Source organism: Haliotis asinina, chromosome 1 (assembly GCF_037392515.1).
Source record: "Haliotis asinina isolate JCU_RB_2024 chromosome 1, JCU_Hal_asi_v2, whole genome shotgun sequence".
Classification (NCBI taxonomy): Eukaryota; Metazoa; Mollusca; class Gastropoda; order Lepetellida; family Haliotidae; genus Haliotis; species Haliotis asinina.
Window position 1 is genome coordinate 42,193,832 of NC_090280.1, and position 14,231 is coordinate 42,208,062.

General features: G+C 39.0%; 1 protein-coding gene across 9 annotated transcripts in view; it reads right to left on the reverse strand.

Annotated features, from left to right (window-relative positions):
- Window positions 1-1,481: 1,481 nt before the first annotated feature.
- The window catches only part of LOC137291609 (roundabout homolog 2-like), a 284,596-nt gene continuing 271,846 nt past the window's right edge, over window positions 1,482-14,231 (reverse strand). For 6 of the 9 annotated variants that reach the window (XM_067823018.1, XM_067823001.1, XM_067823009.1 and 3 more), the window contains 7 exons: window positions 13,488-14,217; window positions 12,396-12,526; window positions 10,245-10,439; window positions 9,270-9,398; window positions 8,159-8,239; window positions 6,613-6,878; window positions 1,482-5,161 (listed from right to left, as the gene is read on the reverse strand). In XM_067823018.1, coding sequence (XP_067679119.1) covers window positions 5,147-5,161; window positions 6,613-6,878; window positions 8,159-8,239; window positions 9,270-9,398; window positions 10,245-10,439; window positions 12,396-12,526; window positions 13,488-14,217 — 1,547 coding nt within the window. In that variant the 3' untranslated portion in view covers window positions 1,482-5,146. The remainder of the gene's footprint in view (window positions 5,162-6,612; window positions 6,879-8,158; window positions 8,240-9,269; window positions 9,399-10,244; window positions 10,440-12,395; window positions 12,527-13,487; window positions 14,218-14,231) is intronic. The other 3 variants (XM_067823051.1, XM_067823057.1, XM_067823066.1) reach the window with 3 other exon arrangements.

The following is a 14,231-nucleotide window of genomic DNA, read 5'->3' on the forward strand; positions in this document are numbered from 1 at the left end:
ACTAACCATGTTTGGGGGTGGTCATCAATCTGTCCTGTTCTCTTACAAACAAAATATGTTGTGAGCTGTAACTCCTTAGTTCCCATAACGTCAGGCATTGCGATTGGTTCATTTAGGGCACTGGGTAGAGTAGTTGGTAAAGCGTGTGCTCATCACGGTAAAGCGGTCTGATTTCCCACATTGATTGTGGAGTCCTTTCCTGGTGTCCCCTGCCATCATATCGCTGGACTTACGTTAAGGCAGAATGAAACCATACTCTCTCACTCATTTTCTACGACTAGTTTTTATGACTTTGGCCTCACTCACTTGAAAGGTAAAAATGGTGGCGGTGGGGCAACTTCGGGATGACAGCGTTCGCTCATCAAGCTGGGGGTTCGATGTCCATATGAAATTTGTTAATGTTGAATTATGAACACGTCTTTATGAATAACAAATAAATAATGATGATACCAAGTGTTTGAGTAAAAGCGTCCCGTCCAATCTCTTGTTCTTTCCCCAAGAACATATGGTACATACCTAAACAGGAATTTACATTGGACATTATTTTGTCATTGACGTTTCCCCACTGAAAAGTCTTCATGGGATGACACTGATGATAGCCCTTGAGACTGGCATCCAGTGATCGAGGGAAAAACAAAGACCTTTGAGTTGGATATCGGTGCTATACAAATGCTAGTATGTATGATCAAAACAATTTTGAGTAAGATTCATGAGATAATGTTAAAAATCTTCTTTGAAGAACATTTGATCATACGTCAACAGTCCTGAAATGTACTGAATCCAAAGGCTGCAGCCGCATATTGTTCAACCATATTCCTCCTGTATCTGTCAAAACTAGGACTGATACCATCTGTAGGTTTAATCACAGGCAAACTGTAGCGCAAATGGGTTGCACAGCATAGAGAAAATGACCAGTCTTCTTACATGCAAGCGAAGCGAGTTGTCATATTCTCTATGCTGCGCCATCCCATTTGCGCTACAGTTTGCCTGTGGTTTAATGAGGCGGTTGAGTAGCCTAGTGGTTAAAGAGCTCTCTCAACAGGCTGAACACATGGTTGGGTAATATGTGTTTATAGATAACATCTGTTGCAAAATTGACAACAGAGTAGGTATTTGTTTAGATGGGTCACCTGTTTTGTTCGGAGGCACCATGAAGCTAGTGCAGATGTGTGTATTCCACCTATTTGTTCTGGTTATTGATTTTGTACATCACATGCTGGGGAGATCACTTGCATAAAGTTTAAAGGGGTTCTTTTCCATTGCACATGTTACTCCATAAAAATCACCATCCCCCTCTCTAGCCATAAATATTGTATGGTCCCTTAAGATTAAGAACAAGTTGTTACCAAGAAAACATGTCATGTATTGATGTTTGTCCAACTTCTAAATGCCTTATAGAATTTTAACACTCGTATATATCTAACGAGCATCTACAGGACACGGTGCCAGATCATAGCAAAAACAACACAACTCATTCAAAGTAAATTCAATATTTTTGCTCCTTTTACTTCAAATCTAGTCACATAGAACAGTCAGCAATTAGAACAGGGCAGATCAGAACTTATGCTACAATACAACCTTTTGATAGAACGTAACCTGGCTACATGATTGGCAGCAGACTGCAGGAAATACAGAGTTGACACTGTTGCTAGCAGAAACCGAGGCGGCAGCGGCAAGTATTCAGTATAATACAGTATAGAGAAAGTGTTTTAAGCACAAACAGCTTCATTGAGCAAGTGGAAACATCAATTTGAAGAATCAGATTTCATTTTGGAATAAAAGGTACATGTCATACCATTTTAGCAAGAATGGGCAAGAACGTACCAGTAATGATCAACCGAAATGATCCAGAAGAAAATAACATGGTCTTTAGAAGTTATTGGAAGGTGATTGCCTATCCATTGTGTTGTTAATTTGTTTCCATATGGAGTTCAAACAAAAAACAACACCAGTGTGACAGCATCTCAGACCTTTATATCCTGACAGAAAAAGAAGGCTGCATTTTGGCTTTGCTTTTCTTGCACCATGCAAATGTGGTAGGATTTTGACAGCAGAGAAAAGACAGTTTACAAATCCAGTCTTTTTTTCAATCACTATACAGACATTTTATTTACATTTCAACGTTGGTTACGCACACAAAATATAGAACAATAAATACCTACGTACATAGATACAAAATTAACAGATGACTGTACAATATGTATAAAATCCACAATGATATTGCTTTTAAGAATGAGAACATACAGGGTATACAAAACCATCTACTTGTCACTGGGAAGTGATAAATGACAATAGTTGTTTAGAACATAGTTTCTTCAATCTTGTCGATTAATGATGCACAGTGTTGTCGTGCATTACATGTTAGTTCTAGAACAAGGTCATATCTGGGACCCCTTCTTCAAAAATATTAATGAGTTTGTGGAACTATTCCTCCAGGATTGGAATTGTCGTACTCTGAAAAGTTGGTTCCTGTCTGTACACGAGAAACACAATCGCACATATACCTTCATAGACATAGGATTCGTATAAAACAAACGTTAATGAAACAAACAAAAAAATAATCCCAAATATTCAACCCAGAAATATCACAGTGTAAAACTATTGCAGTTTATGTCAGATTTTCTGATATTCCTAAAGTGGAAGGTAGGTTTAGCAGATCAACTCTTACATTTCAAAGCAAAGGTTACGAACAGCTATGTTATCAAAACCTACCAAAATAAAATCAGAACTTTCACATTCAAAATGAACTCCAATGATGCTTATTTGATTGGCTTACATAACATGAACATCTTAAGAGTTTACCCCAACAAATAAACTGTTTTCTCCATTATGCATACTGATAGGTCAACCTCCTCTAGTGTATTAACTCGCTGTACAGTAATTGAGACAAGCAATGTACATGAAACAAGATGCTATACACAATCTGTACCCTTACATTCACAGACAACGTCAAATCTGCATAAATGGTTGAAAAATACTGATCAATGTAATCTTATGCAAAAAAAAAACCAACAACTTCAATTTCTTTACTGGGCTTTGATGTAGATTATGATTGTATCATCTGCTCGTCAAAAGCAAATGGTTTGTGAGCACAATGGGCCACAGCCATGAAATTTCATTACAAACTCAAAATAGCTATAACTAATAAATAAATACTTGAGACTTTCCATTGAATGGAGATCAATAAAATAGAAGGAAATGTAGGTTCTTATTATGACAACGATGAAAACTCGCCAGGAATTGATCCATCAAATTTATGCAGGGGTCCTATATAAATATGCATATTTATATGTACACATTTCCTGGAGAGATATGACACATGCGTCCATCTTTCTGTGAAATGAAGGATGATATTGGTTGCTGGATAAACTCACAAAGCCGTTGCTAGGTAAAACTGGTGTACAAATTGTCAATGTTTGTATAACAAAAGCACAAAAATCTCTTCCCTCTACGAGTCCAACCTGCCATATTCAACACATACATCCAAGTAACTGGGAAGCATCACTTCCCCTCACAAATATACATCGGTATATTCTCGTATGACAGATCTAGGGCACAGCTATATGGTAATCAATATGGAGGAACGAGAAACAATGCCGGGGTTTCGTAATTCTGCTCGACGAATGAATAGCAAATATATATCTTCATAGTCCACAGGAAACAAAGTTGCAACGGCAACTACAAACCTAATGCCGCAACAATCATGTATAGGTCCCAACTGTCTACGTAAAAAATGATGCAGTTTCCAATAGGACTGGTTTCCAGAGAATATTGTTATAGTTTATGGCAAGACGCGACCGTATGTATTCGACGGCATTATGAAATCCATTAGCACTTTCAAACACGCCATCCTTGGAGAATATGCAGAACTATGTACAATGTAGTAGACTCCGTGAACAGTGAATCGCAATAAATGCTCTGAATGGATTTCTTAGCACCATATACAGCTGTAGGTCAAAGGTTAAAGGTCAACAAGCACTGATGAAATTAACAGCGACAATAACCTTGGCGAAGGTCATAGCAGAGCAAACAGATGATGAGCCCACGAAACCTTTGTTAGTCCTGTACATTTCCTTTGATAGCGCCACTACAGTATTTGTGGTTTTGGTTGCACGTTTTTAACTCTGATGGGAAATATATTTGGGAGTACTACAGAGGTCAATCACACAACAGGCACCTGTTTAAGCAGTACTTGATAGTGCCCCATTCTGAGGGATCCTTTGGTGTTACCTCACACAGATGTCAACCTGGATAGAAGTGTTTCCTTGTGGGCAGCACAAGCACTACATCGTCCTTCATTGCACATGTCACACGAGAACAATACTCCCACTGTGTCCAGTGAATTTCAGTTTGTGTGAAGAACATTGAAGACACCGTGTAGGGACCATTCATCACTGTTTTAGTCCTCAGGACAACTCTCTTCCATTTCCATTTGCACATGGAGAGATCAGTTTATGAATTTTCATATGAAATGTGCTTGATTCAGCCTCACTAGCCACCTCAACAGATGCATGACTAATGTCTTTTGGCCGAGGTAATTTGGTGTTTTAGAATTTTCTCCGGCTGCACACAAGGCATGAATGTTCTTGCTGAACCATCCACTTTGGATTAAATCTAGCACCAAAAGTGATGGATCTCCTCTCAGACAGTTGTAGACAGCTTTCACAGATCTTAGATCTTCATAGAAGATCTCATACTCCACAATCACAGACTTGGCACATTGCCAGTCAAAAGCATACCAACCAACAATATTGCTAGCGTTAGTCATGACTTCTTTCATGTAATGCTCCTGGCTGTGGCAGCCATGTTGCTAGTCTACAGGTAAACTCATGGACATATGGATCTTGGCCTGTATCATACACTGTCTGTCATGCCGATCCGTCATGTAGTCATGCAGTGCCATGTACACAGACACCACTGAAGCGGATATCACATGAAGCATAGACAGGACAACCCTGCCATGTTGCCAGGACAACCATATATGGTCACTATGGTTACAAAGCAATCTTCTTCATCTACACACACACACAGTTTCTTTAGATCCACATTCCACCAGCTGGACATTATAGCAATTTAGCATGAAGTCATCTAAAGCCATCACAGGTCATGTGACCAATTCATCAAGCTCACTTTCCACATCAATTTTCTATGCTATGGGGATCTGAAACAGAAAAACAAATCGCATTGTCAACAGACATCAAAATATTGCCAGGAAACAATGCATAGCATCTGAATTGAACTGAATACTTGGAATGTAGGTTCCATTGTCACATTTCAAAACATGGACAATTTGTAGAAACGTTCTCGCTTATTGCATGCTTTTTCTAATGCTCAGACAGAAATACACACCTGCAAACTGTGGCATGCAAATATTGGATTCATCACATATCTCATTCCACAACTATTGATTATCAAAATGTTCAGATTTAAAATAAATGACAACAGTACATTTAAGATTACTTTTCCTGCAGTCAAGTATTGAATTAAATGGTAAATGTGGTAGCAACAATACATCAGCTGAACATAAAATATATACCTAGACCATATTAGAAAATGAAAAAGCTGGTTATATAAAAATTAAATGATTTATATGTTAAATATTATGCTTGATGATACACATTAGGCTTAAGCATTGATATATATAACATATGATGGTTATATAAAACAATACCACATGTACACATGTATTATAAGCTCATTCATGTGATAGAATGGATAGTGCAGCTCTCAAAACCATTCCGCCAGACACCAGCTAGACCTATGTGTTTGACCCCATTCAGTCAGGACTGGTTAACTCCCCTGATTACTGTTGCTCTTTAGTAGAAGGAGGACAGATGGTTTAATTGTTATTAGAATCTATTTCAAACTATGTTGTAATTGTTTGTAATTGCTACACAAGGATCTGACATCACTTCACGAGTCACATGTGAAAGTCATCTGGTCAATGAGAACACGTCTTACAAAGTCTCGAAAGGTTAACATTATGTATTCCTAATGATAGTTACAAAACTGTTGCAAAACGCTACACATTATCTGTAGTTCACTTCATTGGGATAAACACCTGAAATTGGAACTGTATTTCCATAGTATGGTAAGTACAACCACAGAATCTCGGTCATCACTTTGACATTTGAAAGTGTTCTTTTGTTCAATGATCAAACTTCAGTTCTTGTTAAATATACTGGGGGAAGAAAAACAAGCGATCATATGAAAGTACGAGTGTTCCTTTATTTTTTTCCAGGTTTCTTCACAAGCATTGTATCACATAGCATGTAAAGAAACTTAAAACATGTAAAGAAACACTTGTGTTTTCATATAATCCCTTATTGTTTTCCACCAGTGTATTGTCACAGTTGAAACCAGAATGCAGTTGCCATTTTGAAACTGTCGTGAAACTTCAGGAAGCTGCTTTCCTATTGGCTGTCAAGTTCCTGTTTTTCATCAGGTAGTCAACAGTTTGTGAAAAATATTGAAAAAACATTGAAAAGTTCTCCAATCTTTGTATCAGTAGCAAGCACTACAGACTGCTATGACACTGATATTATCAGAAGAGTAAAAGAATGGGGCTCCACCGTAGACTGAACCAGGTCCATTCAGCGCCAATATACTTACATCACTCCCTGACTGATACAGATTGCTATTTGACGGTGGCATGGGTATACCATACACACTGCCGTCCTGGGAGCCATACATTGGGTCTTGAGGGGGTGGCAATGCGGGTATCGTGCAGTAAATGTGGCCATTGTTGGCCATTCCTGGAGACATGTAGCCAGCTTGGCTCTTCCCAGACAAAGATGACCGTGTGGAACCACAAGGACTTGTGGGTAGGGCGGCGGGCATTGGGAAATTGGGTCTGTAGTACATAGGTAGGTCGGCGACTGAAAGTGGGTCAAAAGCAAAGCATAATGTAGGCACAAGCTATATAAGCACATGAGCAGCGAAGATCAGCAGGACCGTGGAGTGCTCGGTATGTTCCTCATGGTGTAAGCACAAGACTTCAAGCATCACTCCACAATGCTAAATATGAGATATATGCTTAGCACAGCAAGGTTCAGCTGCTAATATGCTAACTATATATAGGTAAGACAGAAGTGCAGTACAGTGCTCATCAAAGTGGCAGCAAAGTTTTTGGCACATTTTAGGTTCCTGGTCACCATAAACTTTGAATGCCTCAGTCACATACATTGTGAGTTAATATATCATGTCTAGAAAGTGTGACACATTACAACCTAAGCTTTAGTTGCTTCAAAGTATCAAATACAATTTACGGGACACAGCATGGTAAAGATAAACAATTAACAAAGTTAAAACTAAATATAATTCAAGTTAAATGAATTTTATTAGTTTTGGGAGGTACTCAATAAAACTTGATGAATAGCTAGTGACATTACACTACTTGAGAGACTGTCCTCATGAAACTGGGTCACACTATCTATGATGGAAAATATTGGTGATAAACATGTTAGGCAGCCCTCATGCACAAGGCCAGACTTTTAAAAAAATGGTTTAAAATTGACAAAAATGAAATTGGGAAAATATTCACAGGAAAAAGACTTTTGGTTTCTTAGTAATGCTCACTGGAAGAGATTTCCCATTGTATCAATGTGAATAAAACTATTTTCAATGTCAAAACCTGTTGAAAATTTACATTAAAGCTTCAAATCACAAATCATGACATGGTAAATTAAAACATATTTGAAATTGGAATAAAAAATATTCTTTTGATCTAACCAAAAGGTAAAGCTCTGGCCCATGTGGTAAACATGTTAGTTATACAACCCTCATCCACGACCAAAACATGCTGCTGTGAAACATGACACAATCATCAACAAAGGCACTTCCAAACGTGTATGATTTAGTGTCAACTGCCATGTCAGTGGTTAGTTCTTGCAGTAAAAACAAGGACAAACGATAAACACTAGCAAACAAGTGCAGTCAAACTGATCCACAAAACAAATCTTGGCCAACCTCGGCTATACAAGTTAAATTCATGCTTTGATGTAATTTTAGATGCTATTAACCTTGCAACTGTTTTAGAAGCAAGTATTGTGAGGTGGCAAGACTTGCTAAGGAACCAAGGACTGAATACTGTATTTGCAATACCAGGTCTGTCTGCATTCAGTTGGGGGTGAAACAACCAGTAACAACAATCACATACCTCCATTCTGGCTATCACAGGGTGCGTAGGACAGGCATGAGTCCATCTGGTCAGTACGGCCACGGCAGCCATACTTCTTGGCTGGGAAAAAAGAAAACAAGAAACATTGGAATGCTGTGTTGGGAACAAAGGAAGTTCTTGGACTCAATACTCGTGAAGATCTGGGTTAGAATTGATCTTCATGAACCTATGCTTGTCATTAACGGCGGAATAAGGTTGTCCTCATTAACTTGGTTAACACATGTCATTGTATCCCAACTGTGAGTGAGTGAGTGAGTGAGTGAGTGAGTGAGTTTTTCGTCACACTCAGCAGTATTCCAACCATATCGCGACAGTCTAAATAATCGAGTCTGGAGCACACACTCCATTGATCAACAGCATTAGCATCAATCTGCGCAACTGGGAACCGATGACATGTGCCAACTAAGTCAGCAAGTCTGACCACCTGATCCTGCTAGTCGCGTCTTGTGACAAGCACAGTCACCTTTTGGGGCAAGCATGGGTTGCTGAAGACCTATTCTACCCCTGATCTTCATGGGTCCAAACTGTGAATATCAATACTCATACTGTTGATCACTGGATTGTCTGGTTCAGACCACTGCCATATAGTTGGAATATTGCTGAGTGTGGCATAAAACTGTGCTCATTCACTTGATCGAGGAATCGGTTTTAGATACTACAGTATTTTACTAATCCGTATGACACTGTGTACCATTATTCAAAAACCTGGCACTCTGCATTAGTGCTTTGGTGCTACACAAGCCAAGAGAGCTACAAACACTTTCTGCCTCCTACAAAATGGAACGTTATTCCTAATAAGACCAGAAGTTCAAACAAGTCCTCAAGTATGCTAGAGTGACTTAATATAGCAACAATTATATCTGACAACACTGAGTATTGTTAAATACTTTAATGCATATGCTTACAATTGCTAGTTACAGTTTCTTTATTCATAATTTCCAAAGCAAAAGTGCATTGTCATTTTTTCACTTTTCTGAATTATATCTTTTCAAGAGAAAAGCCACTATTACCAGAATAAATTGACAATGTTTCGCAAGTAGAATACACAGATAAAGACACAGCATCCAGCTGGAGCAGTAACACTGTTTACCTTGATCAACAAGTTGTTTCTTTCGTTGTGACCTTGGATAGGGTTTATGAACAACAGCACTGTAGTTGCTGTCTGTGCTGTAGGGGCTGGTTGGTCGCTGTTGACGATGGTGCTTCCTGTATTTCTTTCCTGCAATAGATACAGTGTTCTTGACTGCATGCATACAGTTATGTCTTGACTGACCCTCATCAGTCATTACTTGATGAGCCCTTACTGAAGACATCTCGCTGACTAACTATATTATCATTCTGCTAATATTTATTTATCACCAACATCCAGCACAGCTGCTCAGAGACGCTTTCTTTTACCCTTGATCGCTGGATGTTACTATCAAATGGCACATCGCATCATCAATCTCAACTCCCTAGGTATCATACAAATATACCATTAAATCTTTGCTCTTGTCATAAGTACTGTCCTGCGTTCTTATAACTTGAACCAAATCCGAAAATATTGTCAGCTACATATAGCAGTTTATGAGAATCATCATGAACTAAGAGCTGTGACAATTTCTTGAGGGTGTATCTAACAGCTAACAAGGTGCCGTTGTACAAAATGTGTATGTTAAGGTATGGGAGTTCCAGTTCTTAGCGCTAAGTTCACTTTGTATACAGCACAGCACCCTGCACATAATTGTCAAAAATACTCAATCAGTAGTTACACAACATACTTTCTGGTTGGAGGTATATAGATGATGTGAATATGAGCTGTCTGTCAATAACCAACAAGGGCTCCTCAAGTAATGAACATCTTAACAAATGTAAGTTACAGGTTTCAGATATTGATGAGCTTTATCATTAAGTCTTAGAACGACAGAAATTACAGATGGAAACAATAAAAAATGCATTGAAACTGAACACAAAAAAAATGTAGAAAAATCGTCAACCCAAGAGAACATAGAAAGGAAACTTGCGTGGAGTCAAGTCCACATAAAAGTAACCATGATAATTATGTATACACTGGACGCCATCTTACCATTTTTGGGATCTGACACGGTAGTTCCCACCACAGTCATTCCTGACAATTCTGCCGCACGAGCAACAGCCGTGGCAAAATCGGTTTCTGCGGCAAGAAATGAGCCTTCACTTGAACTGGCAGCACTAGATCTTAGACTACTACAACTGGTATTGCTTTGGTCGGTTACACTTGCCCAGGAAGCTAGTATGGAGCCTGCGGGGAATAACACTACCTTGAGAACCTGTGTTAATGAACTGGGCTGAGCATGCACCCGAACACGCACAACCAGGTACACACGCACGTACTGGACCACAAGGACAAAGGCAGTTGCTGTGGGATCATACAGAGGTTCACCCTCGTGGCATTTAATGTCAACAATATCATAACATGCCGAAAAAAGGTTAGAGGTTAGACTTTAAAATGTTTTCTTGGCATACTTGATCATAAAAGACAGGACAACACAACCTGATATAAGTTTTGAGTTTTTAAGTTTAACAACGTTTGTTGATCTACTTAATGGTAAAAGAAAAGAGGGTGAAGTTGTATTTATCATCCAAAATCAGTCCTCCAATGCTTCATTTTGTTAACCGTCATAAGATGAATATTTAACATAAAAACAGTATGGCCAACCAGTACAGACTGATGTTATGTGACTTCGACATCATTGTGACTGATGACTTCACAATGGCCGACAAAGTATCATAATGAAATTTCCTCAGGAAAATATCCAAGGACATGTCACTTGATCTAAAACACGTAATATCTCCTGTTGTTGCTGTTTTGGATGATAAAATTGTTACCTACTTGCTCTATTTAGTTCAACCTAAACAGGCTGTGTCCCTAACTGTGCATGTATAGTGAACACATAATCCATTAGGAGAGGTCAGTCAAGGGAGGTAATGCTGGTTCGTAAAAGAAAACTGTCATTACAAATATTTTGTCTTTGATTTTATGGGAGTTAACCAAATTTAGGGTGTTTCTACTGATCAGTAAAGTTATTCTCCATATGACAGCAAAGATAAATTCATTTTTTTGTGGAATGACAAAACTATTCAGACATATAAGGAAGGGATATACTACAGAAACGTTTCATTTAAAGAGAATCATAGTTCTAGAGGTTGTGAGGTCATCAAGAAGTAATTGAGTCTGGACCAGTCTAGTGATCGACATCATGAGCATCAACTTATGTAACTGGGATATGATGATAGGCATCAGCAAACCTGACCACCTCTTGGATTGAAGAACGGGTTGTTGAAGACCTGTTCTAACCCAGAAATTATCCACAAAAGATATATTCATGTTTTTCCAATTTCTAAAACCTTTAAAGAACTTAATCCAGATCTGTGTGAGGCATGATTAATGGACGTGGGAGACAGGATATTGTTAGAGGTTGTGCAAAGTACCCTGCATATCCTGCCAGTGGTGACGGGGAATAACGTTGGACCCTTGGGTGAGACAACCAACACGTACAAAACTTAGTGTGCACACTTCACTACAGTGCCAAAGCAACCAGTCGTTAGTAGCTAGGATACAAGTCTGACAAGCATCACAGCGTCACAAAGTAACATCAATCTCATCAGAATTTGTTAGTGATGAGAAAATACTGTTAAATTGTTTCCACTGTAACTTAATGTAAATCACTTTGCAAGCAGAAATCAATGTAACAGAAAAGCAAAGAAAGATGTTTCTAAAAAGGTGATAGTTTCTTTCAAAAAGTAGAAAGTTGATGAAATACAATCATGCAGGTAACAAAGGCTTGTACATAAATTTGACACTGAACAGGTACACAAAACAACTTTTAAATATCTTTTAAATATGAATGATATTTTACTTATCTTTAGATCTTTAAAACCAACAGGCACATATCAAGTCAAAGACCAACACCAAAAAATAAATTCCAACTCCAATATTCATACTGAACCTGTGTTTCCAAAAATATGGTTGTCACGTTGATTATGGGTCAACAGTGAGACCACCAATTCGAAAATGGAAATATTTTCTGTGAAATGTTGCTTTAACAGTTAACATTAAGGACCAAAATCAGGTCATTTTTTATTTACCTTCACAAAATGTTAACATTATGAAAACATCTCTTAGAATGCATTCAATAATTTTGACTGACTAACCAAATGCTTTTACAATAAATATGGACTTTGAAGATGACCTCACCTGATACACTTCCATCTCCCTCCCCGTTCATGCTGGAGTCTGGGGTAGGGCAGTCAGTCAGCCTGTTCCCTTCCATGTCCGACTCCCCTGCATAATCCTGAAGGTCCTCTGACGTTGGGGAGTCAGCATTCCTAAGGGAGACACACAGGACCCATGCTTACAGTGGTTTCTATATCATACAATACATACTTAATACCTCCAGTTCATCACTGACTTGGTATTTATTCATTTATTTATTTCTTTTTTATGGGGGTTTTCCTCATTATGAAATCAATTTTGACCCATGGCATTGTGTCTGGTAATAGAAGTTTCACTGTGTATCTTCACAAACTCAACTTTAGCAGCTTGATATGTGATCTAACTTCCATGACATAAGAAGCAAGAAATTACAAGTAATACATATTGAAAGGGTACTGGTATGATGAAGAATGTACATGATGGTACACAAGTTATTGCCTTCTTCTGGACGGTTGGTTTTGATTTACTGCATATGTTCATTACTATGGTGAGCAATGTGTTTCTTTGGCAAAGTTACAAAGAACTAAGGGTCAGTCACATTTGGCAGGTGACTACCATAACTGTTTGATTAACTTCTCTCAAACTGACCATGCCTATCTCTTGATTTGGGTAGAAGCTCTAAATGCTCTTTATTGTGAGCTCTGTGACATGTCATATTTTCTGCTTATACACAGTGAGCGAGTATAGTTTTATGCCATTCTTAGCAATATTCCAGTAATATCACGTCAGAGGACACTACAAGTTGGCTTCACACATTGTACCCATATGGGGAGTCAAACCCAGGCCTTCAGGGTGACAAGCAAATGCTTAAACCACTAGGCTACCCCACCACTCCTCTATATACACAGTGAACATGACACAATAATAAACTTAACTTGATCAATGACAGTGGGGACAATCAAATTTTCCACACTAATTTCAAGCTTCTCTCATTATTAATGAGATGACAAAACTTTATGACAAAACATTATTCGCCACCTACACAGAATGCCTATAAAGCAAATTCATTATTAATGATTTTCAGTATGCAACAATATGATCTGGATTTGTAAATGATGCACATGTTGGTCCTACCTGCCATGACACACAGGAGAGTGCATGCATTCACTGGCGAGGCTGGGGAGCGACGACTGACATGCCCGGTCCATCAGGGGGTTCTCTGTGGAATTCATGCTATGAGGACACATCCGAGACGGAGGAAGAGGACCCTGTTCAGGGTCGCTTAAATGTCTAAGATCATTCTCCATCTGTTTAATTTTATATCCATGTAATGACGTGGGTCCGTAAGCCTGCATGGGCACGTGTGTTCGCTCGGCGTCACTGTGGTACGGACGCTGTAGGTATATGTGACAGTCATTACCTCCCCCGTGACAAGGAGGGTACATGAACCCACGAGGGGACTGGGCCCTCCCATCATGTGTTGGAGACTGAGTCCTTTGTCGGTTGTTATTGAGCTGTTTGGGAGAATATGGCCGACAATCGTGCATCCTTGGCTGGGTTCCAAACTCAGTATCGGAGTACGGCACACACCTTATGTTTGCAGGCATTCTGTCGTGAGGAACTGGGCAAGAACATGCTGAGATCTTGGAGACAGGAGAAAGAGGACTACGGTTATTCATTTGACGCTGACGTTCCATTCTGTTGAGAGTATTCATGGGTGATTCTGGGGGCGTTCCAATGTCGCTTGGAGGGGGATGTTCCGGGGGAGGTGGAAGCAGTTCTGCCCAGTTGACCATGGCCTGTTTTCCTTGGCAACATGGCTTCGATCCTTTCTTTGTCCTCTTGACAGGCATTCCATATTCATCTGCAAAACAACAA